Here is a 17,930-nt window from a genome sequence, read left to right on the forward strand (position 1 = left end):
AAACAAACCACAAGAGACTCTTAATGATAGAGAACAAACTGAGAGTTGATGGAGGGAGGTGGGGATAATGGGCTAGATGAGTGATGGCTATTAAGGAGGGCACTTATGAGAAGCGCTGGGTGTTGTATATAAGTGATGAATCACTTTTATTTTTTTTAAGTGTATTTATATATTTTGAGAGTGAGAGAGAGCATGAGCAGGGGAGGGGCAGAGAAAGGGAGAGAGAGGATCCCAAGCAGCCTCCACACCACCACTGTAGAGGCCGACGTAGGGCTTGAACCCCAAACTGTGAGATCTTGACCTGAGTTGAAATCAAGAGTCAGATGCTTAACCGACTAAGCCACCCAGGCACCCCAAAAGTAATTTTTTAATGTTTATTTATTTATTTTGAGAGAGAAGAGCGTGAGAGGGGCAGAGAGAGGAAGAGAGAATTCCAAGCAGGCTCTGCCCTGTCAGCACAGAGCCCGATTCAGGGCTCAAACCCATGAACCTTGAGATCATGACCTGAGCCAAAATCAAGAGTCAGACACTTAACTGACTGAGCCACCCAGGCACCCCTAAAATAGTTATTTTGTGAAATTTTCATATTGTACGTAAATAACAAAAAAGCTCTAAATTTTGACATAGAATGGGGAATAACTGGATTACTTATGCTTTCACAAGAATAACCATATACAATGCACTATTTTATAATGTATATGTCTGGAGTAAAATTTCAAATTGAATTAATTTACTAATGTTTTTACCTGTCCTTTCTATGTTTTCATGATATGCAATGAGTAGATACAAAGAAACCTCTATTTACTAGTTTCCAAGAAGAGCAAAAAATCATGCCACTGCCTGCAAACTGCCCAACTATTGCAATTATGGATGTTGCCGAGAATATCAGAGCAAAAATTTATGCTGTGCTGGGCAAACTAGGTAAGAAGCTACTTGTCACATTCATAAGAGCCTCTGTTTTGCAGAGTGTGCAAGTTCATTTTGCTTTGGAGTCTATTTTTCAGACATGATCAAAAAGTCCCCTGATACAGATAAATGCATGTTTCATTGTTACTCTAATGTCCAGCCTACACCCTTGATGAATTACAATCAGAATCTCTGGGTATGGAGCCCAGGCATCAGCATTTTTCAAAGCTCCCGAGGCAGTTCTAGGTGCAGCCAGGATTAAAAGTGGTTAGTTTAGATGATTAGGCTTAAACACAAGAATTCTGAAATACTTGCATTTTTAAAGTCCTTCTTTTTTTCCCTTTTCTTTTCTTTTTTTTTTTTTAGTCCTTGCTTCCTATTAAGGGAAAAGGTACTCAAACATTATTCAGCCTCTGAAAATACAGTATCATTGTCTTAACCACAGCAGTGACTCAATAAGGATGACCTGGCAGAGGTTTCTTATAGGAGGAAGCCAAAAGCTCACAAAACTAACTTTTCCATAATCAAGATGAAACAAAAATAACTGTTTGCATTAGTTTTTATGATAGATATATGGGGTTATTATTTTTTTTTTTTGGAATTACTTGCTTTGTTACAGTAATTCTCTCTTTATAAACTTTGTTTAGATTTTGAAAATTTACCTGGCCTATCTGCTGAAGATTTTGTCACTCTTTGTATCATACATAGATACCTTGATTTTAAAGTGAGTACTTTCTTATAATCTTGTTATTACACTCTGATATGACAAAAAAAAATCAATTGGGAAATAAAAGATCTATATTCATAGTTGTAAGCAGTCAACCATGTATTGTAAGCAGTCAACCATGTACTGTATAGTTTTTATTTTCCATTTTGCATCTGATACTGTTCCAGAAACATGCAATTAATTAACTGGCTATTTTCCATAGGATATGATTTCATCTAACTATTTATAAAAGAAGATGGATGTTACTGACAGAGGCATTCAGAAGTTTTACAGAATTTTTAAAATATAATTTCTTCTGTTTATAGAGCATTAGGAGCTATAATTAATTGAATTATTAATGAATTATTGCTTATTAAAATCAATTAATATTTATTAAAGATTTTATTATTAGTTTATATGGTAATCAAATATCAGTTAAAGGATATTAGGTTGCTCACCCTGATGGTTATATCTTTATTGGCAAATAAATGCTTTTGAAGTGTCAGCAATGTCTTTTTAAGTACATTTTCTTCTACTAATATTAGTATTATATATTTGAATGTTGCCAATGAATAAACCTATTTGCAAATGAAAACAAAGCTCCTTTTCTTCCCAATCCTGGATATATAAATTTTTCTGCAAATATAAGCATACTCAAGCACATTAATTTCCAGACAACCTAGAATATGAGCTGTCAGTATGATGAAACCATGGAGTTTTAACAGCTTACGATTCAGTCTTAGGTAGAAAATAAGGGGCAAGAGACAGGACTCTAGATTCCCAGGAATCCCCATGCTCAATGTCCTACAAGTTCAGCCTGACTTAGATTTTTTTTTTCTTTCAAGCAATTTATATTCTTTATTTTTTATTTAAGTAGGCTCCATACCTAGTGTGTGACTTGAACTCACGACTCTTGAGATCAAAAGTCGCATGCTCTATGGACTGAGCCAGCCAAGCACTCCTTAACTCATTTTTTAATACATGGGTTTGGGGAGGAAAACATCAGTAGTTCCAGAGGATGAGACTAAAGCAGCAGTTTCTGCAACTATGAAAACAGTGTGACTATAAACCAGAGGGCAGTGACAATGACAGTGAACTAGACTTAGGTAGTAGAGCCTCATCCACAAATACCTTATCACTATAAAACATTTAATAAATTTCTTCTGAATACTCAAATGTAACTATTGCCTCAAATTATTCCCAATGCACTTATTCCCAAGTAGTAAGATGGGAAAGGGTGGTTCAGTAGGTGTTAACTTTGGAACAACCACCCAAATAAAGGATTACCTAAAATTATATCATTTATTTTTGGTTAATTTAACTTTTTAAACTTAAACTTTATTATAACAGATTGGAGAAATATGGAATGAAATCTATGAAGAAATAAAATTAGAAAAGTTAAGACCAGTCACTACAGATAAAAAAATTTTGGAAGCTATTACAACAGCATCAGAAAATATTGGAAAGATGGTTGCTTCTCTTCAAAGTGAGATGATTGAAAGCCAAGCACACCAAGATGTGCAAAATGAACAAAAAGTATATGCAAAAGTAAGTCACATATACTTTTAAGGCAGAAGATAATTTCATTGTATAAGCTAGTTGACCAGGCGATATATTTGCCTGACTTGTGTTTCAGCACTTATATTGTGTAGTTTTTTCTTATAGTTATTTTCAGTGTTCTTGGGAAATTTTTAAAGAAACCATGGAGTTAAGAGCCTGAGATTCAATTACTATATTCACTATGAATTTATGGCATTGTAATTTGATTTCTACAGGCTTACATTTTAAAAAATAGACAACTGAGATACATTTTTTGAAATGTCAGTTCCAAAAATTGTGGTCTATTTAAGGGTATACACTGGGCAAATTGTGTCTGATAGTGTATCTCTGTGACTGTACATTTAACCTCACTGGGAAAGTTGGCCCTCATCCATCCCTCTGTGATAGGCCCTTACTGGCATGCCAACCATAGGCATATCCATAAAGCTCCATCCTCATTTCAGTACCATAAAACTTACAATGAATGTTCTATCTAAAAATCCAGAGGTAAGCTGGCCTCTGACTTTAATCAGATAAACCTTCCAGGAAAATATAAACCATTCTCCCAAAGCTTTGTGTTCAGTCAGAAACTGAATACAACAGAAGTTTTTGAACAAATAGGTTAAGTAGCTATTTAGCTTGTCTCCAGATACAAAGGTGATGCAGATTCCCCACTTCTGGTTGGTGACCCTTTATGATTACAATTAAATGTTTACAACTCTTTAAGGTGATTTCCAAAGTTTTCTGTTGTCTGATCTTTCACATAGTCTATTAAACGTATGTATCTACAGCCTAGTAGGAATTCTGTCTGCATCCACCTGTGAATTCTGCTCCATCTTAGACACCAATTTGCTTGAAAGTTTTGAGAGGTTTTATTGCATAGATGTTGCCATTTAAGTAATTTATTTCTCTTAAGCGGGAGAGCCCTCTTGGAAGTCCTACTGCCTCATTAGTTCCGTAGAATGGCAGAATGTCTGCTGTGTGGACTAACAACTGTTGATTTGTTGGTCATTTTTGATATGTTATCATGGCTTTGACCCCATTTATTTTTAAGTAGTTGTTTAATTAAATACTTAGGTTCATAATTCATAAATTTAATAATATATGCTAAGGGCATGTGTCCTCTGATTATAATTTAGTAAATAGCCTGTTGAGAATTGTTTCTATAATTTAGAAATAGCCTGCAGTTAGTGGTTACCTCCCTAGACTGCATCACCACAACCAACACGGCACTCTCACAAAACTGCTTGTGTTAAATTGCTACAGTCACAAATTAGTAGTTTTCCTGAAGTAACCTCGCGTAAACTATTATCAGTGGCAGTAGGAATCTCTTTATTTTCTCCCGTGAATTTGCCGTTGGGTCGTTTACTTAGCTTGTTCTGGATTATGATGTGTCTTCACAAGTGATAATCACATAAAGCAATCAGTCTTTGGAGAATGATTATTGTTATTTTATATTTTATATTTTTATAACAACAATTTTATATTACATTTCATGGAAAACAGTTCAAACCTTAGCCACATAGTGAAGGAAGGATTTTTCCTCCATATTTAGACTTTTGCTGAACTCTGAATATTCTAATCCTCTGCTAGTCATTCTAAAATTTACATTGGCAAAATCTAGGTCTTCCTTCAAAGTAAGGGCTTTAAAAAAGTGCTTTGGTATTCTTCCATAGAAACTGGAATTCTTACTTATCTTTCTCATTTCAGATACAAGCCACACACAAGCAAAGAGAACTGGCTAGTAAATCATGGGAAAATTTCTTGGCCAGAACATCAAATGCTAAAACTTTAAAGGTAGGACTTTTAAAATCTTGTGATATCCACAACAAATAGTCAACTCAGACAAACAGACTTTTTCAGGAATATTCATTTGCCTCTTCTGCTGATCTTTTTTTTTTTTTTTAATGTTTATTCATTTTTTTTTTTAGAGAGAGAGACAGAGCATGAGTGGGGGAGGAGCAGAGAGAGAGGGAGACACAGAATCCGAAGCAGGCTCCAGGCTCTGAGCTGTCAGCACAGGGCCTGACGCAGGGCTCAAACTCACAGACCACGAGATCATGACCTGAGCTGAAGTCAGACGCTTAACTGACTGAGCCCCCCAGGAACCCCTTCTGCTGACCTTTCTATAGAATACCAACACTGTTAGATCCTCACACGCAGTGCAGGATAATAAGTGAAACTATGCATTTTCATATTACAGAAGACACTACTTGGAGTTTTATTTGATCTAGCAATGGGAATCAAGGATAATTTCCTGGATTGCATAAAGGAGATGATAGTTAGCCAGCAATGAGCAGGAGAAATGTGCTCCTACTTTCCACTTTGAGTCTTCTTATTCATTGGTCATTCCTTTAAGAAGTAGAGTGAAGGACAGAAAAAATAATTGTCTGTACTCTCTCCCCTAAGGGTATTTCCCTTCCATGACCATCAAAAGTAACGTTATATTAAAGCTTAAATGAGAATTGAGAAGAAACATCCCTTTGGAAAAATGTGATAAGCTGTTTCAGGAATAAGTTAGACACTAATCTAAAAAGTTTATAATATTGAATGTTTACTTGAGATATGTGAGAAGCAGCAAGTATTTCCAAAACCTCCTTTTTCTATTAATACTTTTGGATATGCTTTTATGTAAACTTTTTTTTATATATAAACTTTTCCCACTTTTTCCATTAATACTTTGGATATGCTTTTATGTAATGTTACAGTTCTTCCACTAGATATGAAATTGTTGAATGTTAAGTTAGGCCCTGAAAATAGTGAAACCACATTAAGGTAGCAAAACCAAAGTTAAGAACAAAAGCTCACTTGAGGTACCATGTCTCCCCCTTCTCAATAAAAATTCTTCCCAACTTATAAAACATCCTCACAACTATCTGTACTTTTAAGGAATAATTAATGAAATTCATCCCCTCATTTGTTTAAGAATGCAGATCATTTGTTACCTTGAATTTCACCTGTGGCAGTGCTTCAACTATTGAGTTTAACTATAGGTGCAACAGGGGCACCTGGGTGGCTCAGTGATTAAGTGTCCAACTCTTGATTTTGGCTCAGGTCATGATCTCGCAGTACATGGGTTTGAGTCCCACATTAGGCTCTGTGCTGGTAGGGCAGAGCCTGCTTGGGATTCTCTCTTCCTCTCTTTCTGCCCCTCCATGGTTCTTGTGTGTGCGTGCTCGCTCGCTCACTCTCTCTCTCTCTCTCTCCCCCCCCAAAAATAAATAAATAAACTTAAAAATTTTTTAATATAAGTGCAATATACACTTATACAATTTATATTATTCTGTTTGAAGCATTTAAGTGTTCTGATTAGTTTAATTTATGAAAAATATTTTGAAAATATGCATCACCCAAGTTAGTAGCTTATTAAATTATGTGCTAAAAATTGAACATGATTTCCTTAGGACCGCCTTATTCCTTGGTCATATATGACTGGTACCTCTGGAAATTTCAGTAATGTTTTTAGGTGACTGGTGTCTTCTGCGTTGTATAAAAGATATAACTTACTAATAATGATCTTTTGAGCCTGAGTAAGTGTAGGTTACAGGGCTACTTAATGAACACTCTAAGTATAAGCCAGGCACAATTAAATGTATTTCATATACTTCATTCTAAGTACAATGGTTAATGCTTTAATAGAAATTAATACTACTTTCTTTCTAATTTAAAAATCTTCAGAAAGCAAAGAGGCTTCAGGAAAAAGCTATAGAATCCTCTAGATACAGTGGGCAACCTCCAAATGCAATATTTCATAGGACAGATATTAAAGGCCTTAACACAACGGTAAGGGTTTTTGCTTCATGACTTTTCTTAGTAGATACTGAATTTAGTCTCCATAGAATGTTATTTCCATGGGGTTTTGTCTCATATTTGTTCTTTTCACTGGTCACATTTCCCATAGTTAAGGCATATTTATCTCTAAAGTACCTCCACTCTCACCCAGTACTGGTTTAGACCAGATCAGCCTTCCAGGATTTCCAAGAAACTGCTATAATTTGGTATCTTTTCCAAAGTCAGCTAAAGGATGAATGGGTTTCTCTCTTATTGGAAAATTTTGCAAATGAACTCTTAGATATATACCTTTTGCTTTTCCAGGTGCCTTCTGGTCGGGTAGTAACAGTGGAAAGCACTCCTGCCCGATTACTGGGAGGACCTCTGGCTGATACAGACATTGCTCTTAAAAAACTGCCTATTCGAGGAGGAGCCTTACAAAGGGTGAGAGCAGCCAAAACTGTGAATGAGCCAAAGAAGATCGCTCCTACATAAGACAGTATACAGACTGTCTGAAATAAAGTCTGCTTATTTTAGTTAAATACATGTTTATTTATAATTATAAAGCAAATATTTTGGAATATTTTTGTAGGAAATACTAAGAAAAAATAAAAGTAAGCACACACTATTTGTACTGAAAATATCAACATTTGGCATCAGAAGAGCTTTCATCAATTTCTTTCGAAAGATTGCTAATTCTCTTAATTGTAAAACATATAGTATCAGTTAAAACTCCTTTGGTTGCATGACTACTCCATCTGGTTTAAGCCAATAAAAACTTTTACGGGCACTCTGTAGCTATCAAATCTAGGAGTAAATAAGACTGCAGGCATTGTTGGATCCAGGGACTAAAGCTCTGAGTAGAATCTCCTTCCCTAGCAGCTACTGGATTATATTTTCCCAAATTGATACCCAGTACAGAAAAATACATGCCTGTCTCTCCACAATCTCTGCAACTGCCTCCACATGTTGGGACCCTTGATTGGTCACATGCCCATTGAAGCCATCCACCATGACTTTGGCCAGATCTAAGTACTGGCTACTCCCAGAGCCAGAAGCAGGCCAACTCCAAACAAAATATAGAGATGGACTGGAAAATCAGGATATTGTTATCATATGTACATGTAAGTACTGGGCAGAAAAAACATTTGCAACAATTTGTTGGTCAAAGTAAAATAAATTATGTCTGTTATAAAAAGCAAATGTTATTCATGAGCTAAACAACAAAAATAAAAACACAGATGGTTTTACTCTTAATATATAAATATGCAAAGTTAATTCTAATGCTATTTTCTTCTTTAATGGGGAAGGGAAGGGGAGGGTTGGGAAGTGTTTTCCCTCCTTTGGTGGTGGAGATATCTTTCCAAAAAAACAGGAGATAGATGCCTTAATGCTGGATGTGGAACAGAGTGTCCATGTATGTATGCAATTATGAGGTTTCCATAGACTGTCTCCATTCCCATAAACTCCAGGGAAGCCACAAAGTTGAATTCATGTCCAGGATAGGGAGAGACAAGAACCTGTTTTCTTTAATAGGAAAATATGCTGGTATTTGAGTCTAGATTCTAGGCCCATAGGCACACTCAGCAGTATACTGGTAATTGTGTAGCAACTGGTTCTTCAAGAGGAAATAGCCCTTATTTGTAGTGTTTGCCAATTTGCATGGTGTAAATACTCCCACTGTGACCAGTTACAAGCTACCAACATGATGCTACTGAATCCAAAGTTGGGAAGACCTGCATAGAGTCCATGTTATCAAATAAGAGAAGGCTCCATCACCCCACTGGACCCACCTCCTGCAACTTCCTCCTCCCTTCTCCTCCTCTTACCTCATCTCACATTCCACCAGAAACTTTCCATTATCCCCATCTGTGAAGGTAGTAGCATCTGCAAAAAGGGGAGAAAGTGCAACGTTTTTCATGTTCTAATTAAAATGAGTTGACAGTATACCATTGGCCAGCAGCTTCTAATCCTGGCCCAGCTGCCTATTCTCCTTGTGGCCCACAAGAATAGATAACATGCATCAGCTTACCATGCAGCTTTGTCTCTCCCGAATCCTTTTCTTTATTACCACCACCACCACCAAGATATTAGAAATCATAATTTGTTCCTCTTCTTGACAGGAAGCCCTAAGCACAAAGAGTCCATGAAAGAGTAGTTACTGGGTCAAGAAAAGATGTGGATAAGAACACGCATTGATGAGATGTCCATACAAAAAAGCAACAGATACACCTCAAGTATGTCAGATACACACACAATCAAAATGAAGTGTTCATGGCTAAGAACAACAAATCTTGCCTCATTTTGTAGACTATATGCTTCTTCCTCAGATGCTAAGCTCCCTAAGCACAAGGTAGAAACTACATTCATTCATTATTGAAACCAACACTTCAGTAAATAAATCATTAAATCAGTGTAATGGTGGCCCCAGCTCCTGACAGCCTTTCCCTTGAGCTCTGCAAATGCAGCAAAGTTCTGAGCTCAAAAGGAAGATTCAGCCAACAAAATACAGGTAATGCTAAACACAGATATATTAAGGTAGTTCACATGTATTTACTCCATAACAGTAATAGACCTTATCCAAAATGAATTTTAAGTATTTAGGACATAAATACATTAACTGATTACATAAACACTGTGTAGAAATAGAATTGATATTACTTGGTTGAATATAATTTTTTGTATCTAGTACAATGCGATATCTCCAAACTGATTAGGACAGACTACAAAGTAGTCTGTGATATCGCTGGACCTTTCCCCTCTGCTGTGTAGATCTTACCCATCAGGAAGAGGAAAGGTAAAATAGGGCAGGTTGTTACCTAGCAGCCATTTAACAGCTAAATAAATGTAGGTGGATGGAGGATAGTGTTGCTTCATACAGACAATTAACCTTGGTAGACAGATGTGCATTGTGTTTGCATATTACAATTCCAGCCACCTTTGTAGTGAGCAAGTGAACCAGTATGACAATGTCACTAACTATAATAGGTCTCTGTCTCTCCTCACATCCTGTGCTCCTACACCAATCTTGAGCCCTCTAGTCCATCCAGCCTGGCTGAAAGGCAGACAATATGTTTTCTTCCATGAGTCAGTTGAGACAAAATTTCAAGCTCTCAAACTGAAACTTTTGCTAATAAACGAAATTCAAAGAGAGTCAAAAGAATAAAAATGGAGTTTAGTAAATACAGATGAAATGGTTTCAACATGCTTCAATAATGAGATTTTTACCACATGAGGGAGCTCATCCCATGGTTAAACTCTATTAGCCAGTTCTTGCTTATATTGGATGAAAACCAGTGAATAATTAGGTGAATAACTCATCTCTTCCTCTGTCTTCTGGAGCACAAGATATGTTTCATATCACAGGAAAAAAACTATTGTGTTCAGCCTAAGTCTTTTCCGGTCAAATATCTATTTTCTGTAATCATTCCTCTTTTTTTTTAATGTTTATTTTTGGAGAGATAGAGAGACAGAGTGTGAGCAGGCAGAGAGAGAGGGAGACACAGAATCCGAAGTAGGCTCCAGGCTGTAAGCTGCTCTAAGCTGTCAGCATAGAGCTTGACATGGGGCTCAAACCCATAAACCATAAGATCAAGACCTGAGCCAAAGTTGGATGCTTAACCGACTGAGCCACCTAGGTGCCCCTTCTGTAATCATTCTTATTTAATCATTCCAGACTTTATGAATCTGGCTAGCCCCTTCTGAAGTGCCACCATTTATTAATTTTCCTTTAAACTGTGACCAGACAAACTAAACAAAAATTTCCAGGTGTTGTAGGTCCCATGGAGGTTATAATGAAAACAGTATTCCTCATTTTTACATACTTTCTGCCAACAGAACCTAAGCTTACATTAGTTTCATTAGCAGTTATGTTTCATAGTTGCTTATATTGAGTTTACAGTCAAAGATGCTTTCTGAGAAAGAGAAAAGCAGCCCCTGACAGTCAGGAATTGGCCTGGTACTATCAGGTCAAAATTCTATAGATACACCTAGTGCCTAGATCTTGATTTCTGATAATATTCTCCAATAAAAGAAACCAGGGCTCCTTGGAGAAATGGCTGGTTCTGGGGATGGGGCAGAAATACACAAGATGAGTCTGGAACATCCTATAGAGCTCCCAATGACCAAAGCTGGAACAATTTCAGCAACAAAATAAGTAATGTAGTAGTACTGGATTATAACCCAAAGTATAAATAAATGTCTGTTAAGTTCCTACTGATATGATGATGAATGATATGATAAATGATGAAAGAAAAGGAATGAAGGAAGAAGAAGGGGGGGGAGTGAGGGCAGACAAATCTCCCATATAAATTATCTACAGATAATTTATGTAGATATTCCCTCCTTCAGCATGTGGAACATTACTTTCCATTCTCTTACATGCGGGTTATACTTAGTGACTTGCTTCCAAAGAATACAATATAGAAACAGAAGAGAAAGTAACATTATAGCGGAGAAACCTGGGATACACTACCTTAGCCAAGGTTAAACATCATCAGTGATAACTTATGTTGATAGCATATACCCTTGATCTGAAGTATTGAGAACAGTACTTTACTTCTGTGGTCTTCACCCAAAAATCCTATAAATTCAGTCTAACTGTAAGAAAAACAAGCAAACCCAAATTGGATATTCTGTAACATACCTTATCAGCACTCAAAACTGTCAAGGTCATTGAATGAAAACACCTTCTTAGAGCCTAAGGAGACATGATGCCTTAATATATTATGGAGTCCTGGATGGGATCCTGGAACAGAAAAAGGATATCAGGGAAAAACTAGTGAAATCCAAATAAAATATGAAGTTTGGTTAATAATGTATCAGTAGTGGACCATTAGTTATGACAAATATACCATACTAATGTAAAAAGTTAACAATAGGAAAAAAATAGGTGAGGAGTATACTAGATCTCTGCATTATCCTTGCAACTTTTCTGCAAACTTAAAACTATTCTAAAATAAAGTTTATTTAAAGTTTAAAAAAATCTTTTGAATGATCTAGTCAGATGATTTTGAACAGGGCAAAAGAGAAATACATATTGTCCCCCACTCAATCATATTTGACCACCATTTCTCTTTTTTTAACTTACATTTTCATATCATAAAATTGTTTTTGAATTAGTGTATTAGTTCCTACTGTACCTTTGTCCCACTGCAATGGCAGCTCTGTGAGTCAAGGATTATTCAGCAGTATACCTACAAGCTCAATACGTTTTTGTGAATGAATGAACGATGAAAACATAATAATATATCTTTCTATATAAAAATGGCATGATTTGTGCCAAAAATTGCTGGGGAGGGAGGGGATTTTTAACAGAACATGGTATCTAAGTACCAGCAAAAAGACTTAAGGTGAACTGCTCTAAAACCAGACTGCCCGTTTTGGCAAATGTCCTTTTTACTATTTTTAATAATCCAATGTAGCCTGTTAATTCAGTTAGGTGATCTAGGAAGCCATTTTCAATTAACCTATTTTGGATGGCTAACAATTAATTTTATTAACACTGAAAAGTTAATAATTGCTGCAATAAAAATTTGTATGACAACTATGATTGATAACAACTAGTTGAACAATTTTTTAGGCTAAAATTATCTGGTTTTGCTTTATGACATTGAATTTTTGAGCTTCAATCATTTACCCACAGGTTGTAAAAGAGAGATATCCTCTAAGGAAAGTCATGACCCTATGCCTCCACCTGCAGGAAATGAATTAGGCAGTTTAAAAAAAAAAAAAAATTTTTTAACGTTTATTTATTTTTGAGACAGAGAGAGACAGAGCATGAACAGGGGAGGGGCAGAGAGAGAGGGAGACAGAGAATCGGAAGCAGGCTCCAGGCTCTGAGCTGTCAGCACAGAGCCCGACGCGGGGCTCGAACTCATGGACCGTGAGATCATGACCTGAGCCGAAGTCGGCCGCTTAACCGACCGAGCCATCCAGGTGCCCCATGGGCAGTTTTTTATGTATCTTTCTGGTCATCTGAGCATAAGACCCACCCTCCAACCAGCTAATTTTATGAGCTTAGGGATCTGTCCTTAATTGGCAAGATAAAATATTTTCAATATAGGAATTTATTAGCCTGACAACCTTATATTATCTAGAACCTCATTATACAAAACTCAGTTATATGAAATAATTTTTATAAAATAATACTTGAAAGCCATGCAAACCATTTATTCTTTAATATTGGAGATTCTTAACCTGGGGTTCATGGACCCCTCCCCCCAAATCATACACAAAATGATGACACTGTGTACATAAAACTCCTTGTTAAAGTGTCTATAGCTTCATCAGAATTTCAAAGTGATCCATAACTCAAAGAATGTCAGCCCCCACTCCACCATTTAATGTTTATTCTTGGATCAAGTCAAATCATCGGACAGTTGCCCATTTGTTCAGTATTATTTTTGCTACTTTTAAAATTATTTATATTTAATTGAGTTTGGGTGTGGTGACATCAGCTTGCATTGAAGGGAATCTGTCATTGCCAGGATACTTGAAAACACAGTGCTGTATCCCATGGTAGCCATTATGAAAACCTGTCATCTTTATTGGTTTTTAGTCCTAGCAAAGGCTGGGCTTCTCCTAAACACGTTGTTTGGTTTTTCTTATCAACAGAGTGAGGGCACCTGCATGGCTCAGTCAGTTAAGCATCCCACTTTTGATGTCAGCTCAGATCCTGATCTCAGTTCCTGAGTCAAGCTCCATGTAGGACTCTGTGCTAACAGTGTGGAGCCTGCTTGGGATTCTCTCCTCCTCTCTCTCCCTCTCAAAATGAATAAACATTAAAAAAAAAAAAAAACTTTTTAAGTGTGAATCTTGAAAATGCTCATGAGTCCTTCACCTTTAGAAGTAGAAAACTCAGACCAAACTTACAGCTACCTTTTTATCAAAGGTATAGGCTTTTATAACATGCATTTAAAAGTATTCATCCAAAATACAACTACATATTATTAGTTTCCTGTCTTTATTTCCCATCATCTAAATTTCCTCATCTACTTCATGTTATCCTATTGTTTGTTATATATTTTTAAAGCTTCACATCCTCTTTGGAATAAGATGTGAGATGTATGTAGGAAATACATTTAAAAAGAAAAACTGAGCTAGTACCTAAAAACCAAAATTCTACCAAACTTCACTTTACTAAAATGAAGTTTCTTACTACCTTTCTGTTTGTTTTTTTTTAATTAAGCCAATAAAAGTGAGAATGTAAAAAATTTTAGTCCTTAATGCATAGAAAAACACTTTAATATATAGGATGGCTTGGAGATGAAATGCACATTTCAGAAGCCACTCAGTACATGACATCAAAATCAAATATTACTTTTTAGGACAATACTGGCATTTATTTTGGCACAATTTAAAGTCAATATTACGTATAAGATACCTTAAAAAATTAGTCACAGCATTACTCCCTCAACTATTATATTTAATAATATATTGCATTTGCATTTTAAGTGTTTTCTTTAAAGATGCTTTACAGATATGCCTTCCAAATAAAAAAAATATTGACAAATTACCTGAAAAGATGGAAATGCTAATTCAATAGCCATAAAGCATTTACACATCACATCAACAAAAATACAACTTTCATAAATATTAAAGAACTAGAAATAACAATTTTGATAAATACTGTAAGAAATATTTGACTTCAGAAATACTGACAGAATTAAACCTTCAGGTTGATGTCACTTTGCTTGAGGTATTTTCCATGTTCTCTATCTTCTATGTAAAACTCATGTTTTGTAAAATCCAGTCCTATAATATTAGAGAGGAGAAATTGTTAATACTCACTATAAAATGACTTTTAAGATTTCATCCTTTTAAATAACCCTATTGAAAAACTTAATTTAAAAAGCCTTAATTATATGTCCTATCTTTAAAATTTCTTCAATAAATGCAATATGAATAACTATGATGTTAAACAGATTTCTCATGAACTATTTGTGGGAAAAAATAAGGTAATAATTTTAATGATCTACCAAATGTATTATATCTCAAGATCATTTAGATCATGTGTCTGTACATCAGAGCTCCTGCGGTTTCTAAATAATATAAAATCAGTAAAAATGAAAATCAAAGTCAATCATTAGGAAAAAATAAGGCAAATTTGCTAGCTTATTGGCAAAAATGATTAAATGTTGAATTTTTAAGAAGGCTGAACTGCTGGGGGCACCTGGGTGGTTCAGTGGGTTAAGCGTCCAACTTCGGCTCAGGTCATGATATGGTAGGTGAGTTAGAGCCCCATGTGGGGCTCTGTGCTGACAGCACGGAGCCTGCTTAGGATTCTCTCTCTCCCTCTGTCTCTTTCTCTCTCTCTCTCTCTCTCAAAATAAAAACTCAAAAAAATAAAGAAAACTAAACTTCTATTCTCTTAAGTATACATTTAAATTACCTCCTGTTCTGCGGAAAATTATACTTGGGAGGCATCACCTGTCTTCTGCCCATTCCATGAGATCGTGAGAGCAAGCAGTCTATATACATGTCCCAGAAATCCTGAGCTATGCTTAAGAAGACATTATAATGTCTAGGCCGCTGGGATTTTTGCAAAAACAACATGAAATTCCAGAAAGCGTCCACATTGTGCTGTATCTTGAGTTCCTTGAGATCTATCAGTGTCAAAGAGCAAGAATTCCAGCATTGGAAATCAATATCTTCTGTGATGCCTGGGCTGATACTGGCAAGCACCCCCTTTTGAAATTCGAAGTCAGCATTAATCAGATTGATCAGCATCATGCAGCCCAGTGGTAGGTAGAACCGTCCTCTTGTGGCAAAACCCATATTCTATAGAGAAAAAAAAAATGAGGGAATATATTTTTAAGTTAAAAAGAAAATTATTCAATTATTCAATGATCTATTTAAACCTAAAATTTTACAAAGACATATGTACGTGTTTTTGATCAAGCCAAATTTGTCTACTATGTACTTGTTGATTTTCCTCTAAGTTGCTGACTCTCAAACCTTGTTTTGAAAAGATGCAGTTACAATCTATTTACCAATGTTCTGATAAAGTCTTCAGCAGCCACTGAAATGCAATACTTGTTTTTGAAGATGTGATGGATTCATTTCATCACAGACTTTTAGAGCTGAAAGAAATCTTTGTTTTAAATTTTGTTTAATGTTTATTTATTTTAGAAAGAGAGACACAGCACAAGCAGGGGAGAGGCAGAGAGAGAGGGAGACACAGAATCTTAAGTAGGCTCCAGGCTCAGAGCTGTCAGCACAGAGCCTGATGTGGGGCTCGAACTCATGAGCCGTGAGATCATGACCTGAGTTGAAGTTGGATGCTTAACTGAGTAAGCCACCCAGACACCCCTGAAAGAAATCTTTAAAAACTTATGCTCCAACCTTTACAAATTAGAAAAATTCTCAACTGATATGGCTATGCACATTCTCAGGTCTCCTGTGTCCGTATCTAAGACTCCCACCACAACACATTCCAACTAAGTGAATCAGAACAGGCTATTCCATGTGTAACCATGAGAAAAAGGTGTTTTTTCCCCTAAATTTTAGATGTAACCAATCTATTAACCCAAGTGGTGTTGGATGTTCAAGCACCATTTAAAGTTTCAAAGTTACTGACACTTCTTCCATTTCTATTCATTGAAAAATATTTGTTATGCACTGATGTCTGGTGGGTCCCTGGCTACTCTCAGGTTGTTCAGGATCTGTTTGCAGAAGATTAAACGGACATACCTTTAGGAGCAGGAAGACAATAAAGGTGATATGAGCTAATACGACATAGTGTAGGGCCAATGACATTCAGCAAAATCTTGCCTTTTTCTAATGGTCTTTGCTCAAGTTTCCCTGCCAAATCATCACTCAGTAAACTGGCTACATGAGTGGACATCAAGGACTAAATTGGCTTTGAATTGCTACAGAGCTGGCATTGGAAAAGTCCCTGACACAACCTTGACAGCCAAGGCCGAGGAGTGGAGAGGGGGGACAAATCCAGAAGACTCACCACCTCCTTACCCATATACCACCGTCTGACATCTCCTCTAAAATAATTTAGGGTAAAGAGACAAAAGAAAAAAACAAAACAAAAAACTTTGCTTATTCAGGTCTTTTCACATCGTCAAAATCTGTGCAGATTCCCAAACTGAGCTGGCAGTGTCAAATGTATGATAGAAGTTCTAAACGGAAATGACTGGCTTGGGCCTGAGAATTTTCTTCCACGAGAATTTCAGGTTACACTCCCGACCAGTGCCCTCCTCCAGGTAGGGTCATCTGGACTCGCTCGGAAGAGGGAGCCCGAGCGGAAATGGAGTACCTCTCGTCTGCGCCGAGGCGCGCGTCCAGCGCGGTGTTCTGTGCGCGCCGAGCTCACTCGAAGGTTGCAGGCGGCTCCTGCCAGGTAGGGACAAGAGGACTCAGAAGGCTCCAGAAGCCGGCCCTCCCGGCTCCCACCCCCTGCCCAACCAGGTCCCACCCCAGTGGCAGGCGAAAGGCGGGAAGCTGCCCTCCACGCGATCCTCTACGCGCGCCGCGAGCACCTCAAACTCGCCCAGCTGAAGGGTGTCCGCAGTTCGATGCTCCGGGGCTGGAAGGCTCTGGCTCGCCGATGGCGGCGCTGCGGGCTCTGTTGCGGCCTCGTGAGTGGCGCCCTAGTCAGCGCGCAGCCCGAAACCACGCTCCTTTTCTAGGGAAAGAGTGAGGGGGCAGAGAGTGGGTGGTCACGCTGCCGAGACCCAGCTCTCATCTTGCCCACCTTCCTACACTGGGCACCCACTGGACCGGCCACTCCCTGCCCTCTGTTGCTGCTCCTGTCATGCCCTCCTCCCAATTTTGAAATTACAGTTGCTCAGGTCTTCCTCGCCCTCCCCCCTCCCTTCTACCTTTCTGCCTTTGAGAAAATCCATCACAGCAGTCAGTCCACTATATATTCCAGCTGTCTCCTCCCTGCACCCACCCAGCCTTCACACCCTATTCTCCTATCCAGAGAAAAACTTTCATAAGGCTATGGACCCTATTGAAATGAACCTCCTTGATGAGTTCTAACCTCTAGCGA

General features: G+C 37.3%; 2 protein-coding genes across 2 annotated transcripts in view; one reads left to right on the forward strand and one right to left on the reverse strand.

Annotated features, from left to right (window-relative positions):
- CFAP69 (cilia and flagella associated protein 69) overlaps positions 1-7,417 on the forward strand; it is a 60,850-nt gene extending 53,433 nt beyond the window's left edge. Inside the window, exons 18-23 of the mRNA XM_047097564.1 lie at positions 784-921; positions 1,554-1,630; positions 2,963-3,160; positions 4,862-4,948; positions 6,830-6,934; positions 7,247-7,417. Of these exons, the coding sequence (XP_046953520.1) occupies positions 784-921; positions 1,554-1,630; positions 2,963-3,160; positions 4,862-4,948; positions 6,830-6,934; positions 7,247-7,417 (776 nt within the window). The remainder of the gene's footprint in view (positions 1-783; positions 922-1,553; positions 1,631-2,962; positions 3,161-4,861; positions 4,949-6,829; positions 6,935-7,246) is intronic.
- A 7,893-nt stretch (positions 7,418-15,310) lies between these two features.
- Positions 15,311-15,700, reverse strand: FAM237B (family with sequence similarity 237 member B). The gene has a single exon (XM_047095770.1). It carries the CDS (start codon positions 15,698-15,700, stop codon positions 15,311-15,313), a length of 390 nt encoding a protein of 129 aa, XP_046951726.1.
- Positions 15,701-17,930: the final 2,230 nt, after the last annotated feature.

Source organism: Lynx rufus, unplaced genomic scaffold (genome assembly GCF_022079265.1).
Source record: "Lynx rufus isolate CCGP_SWC_20201006 ecotype Redwood Valley unplaced genomic scaffold, mLynRuf1.p SCAF_4, whole genome shotgun sequence".
Taxonomy (NCBI): Eukaryota; Metazoa; Chordata; class Mammalia; order Carnivora; family Felidae; genus Lynx; species Lynx rufus.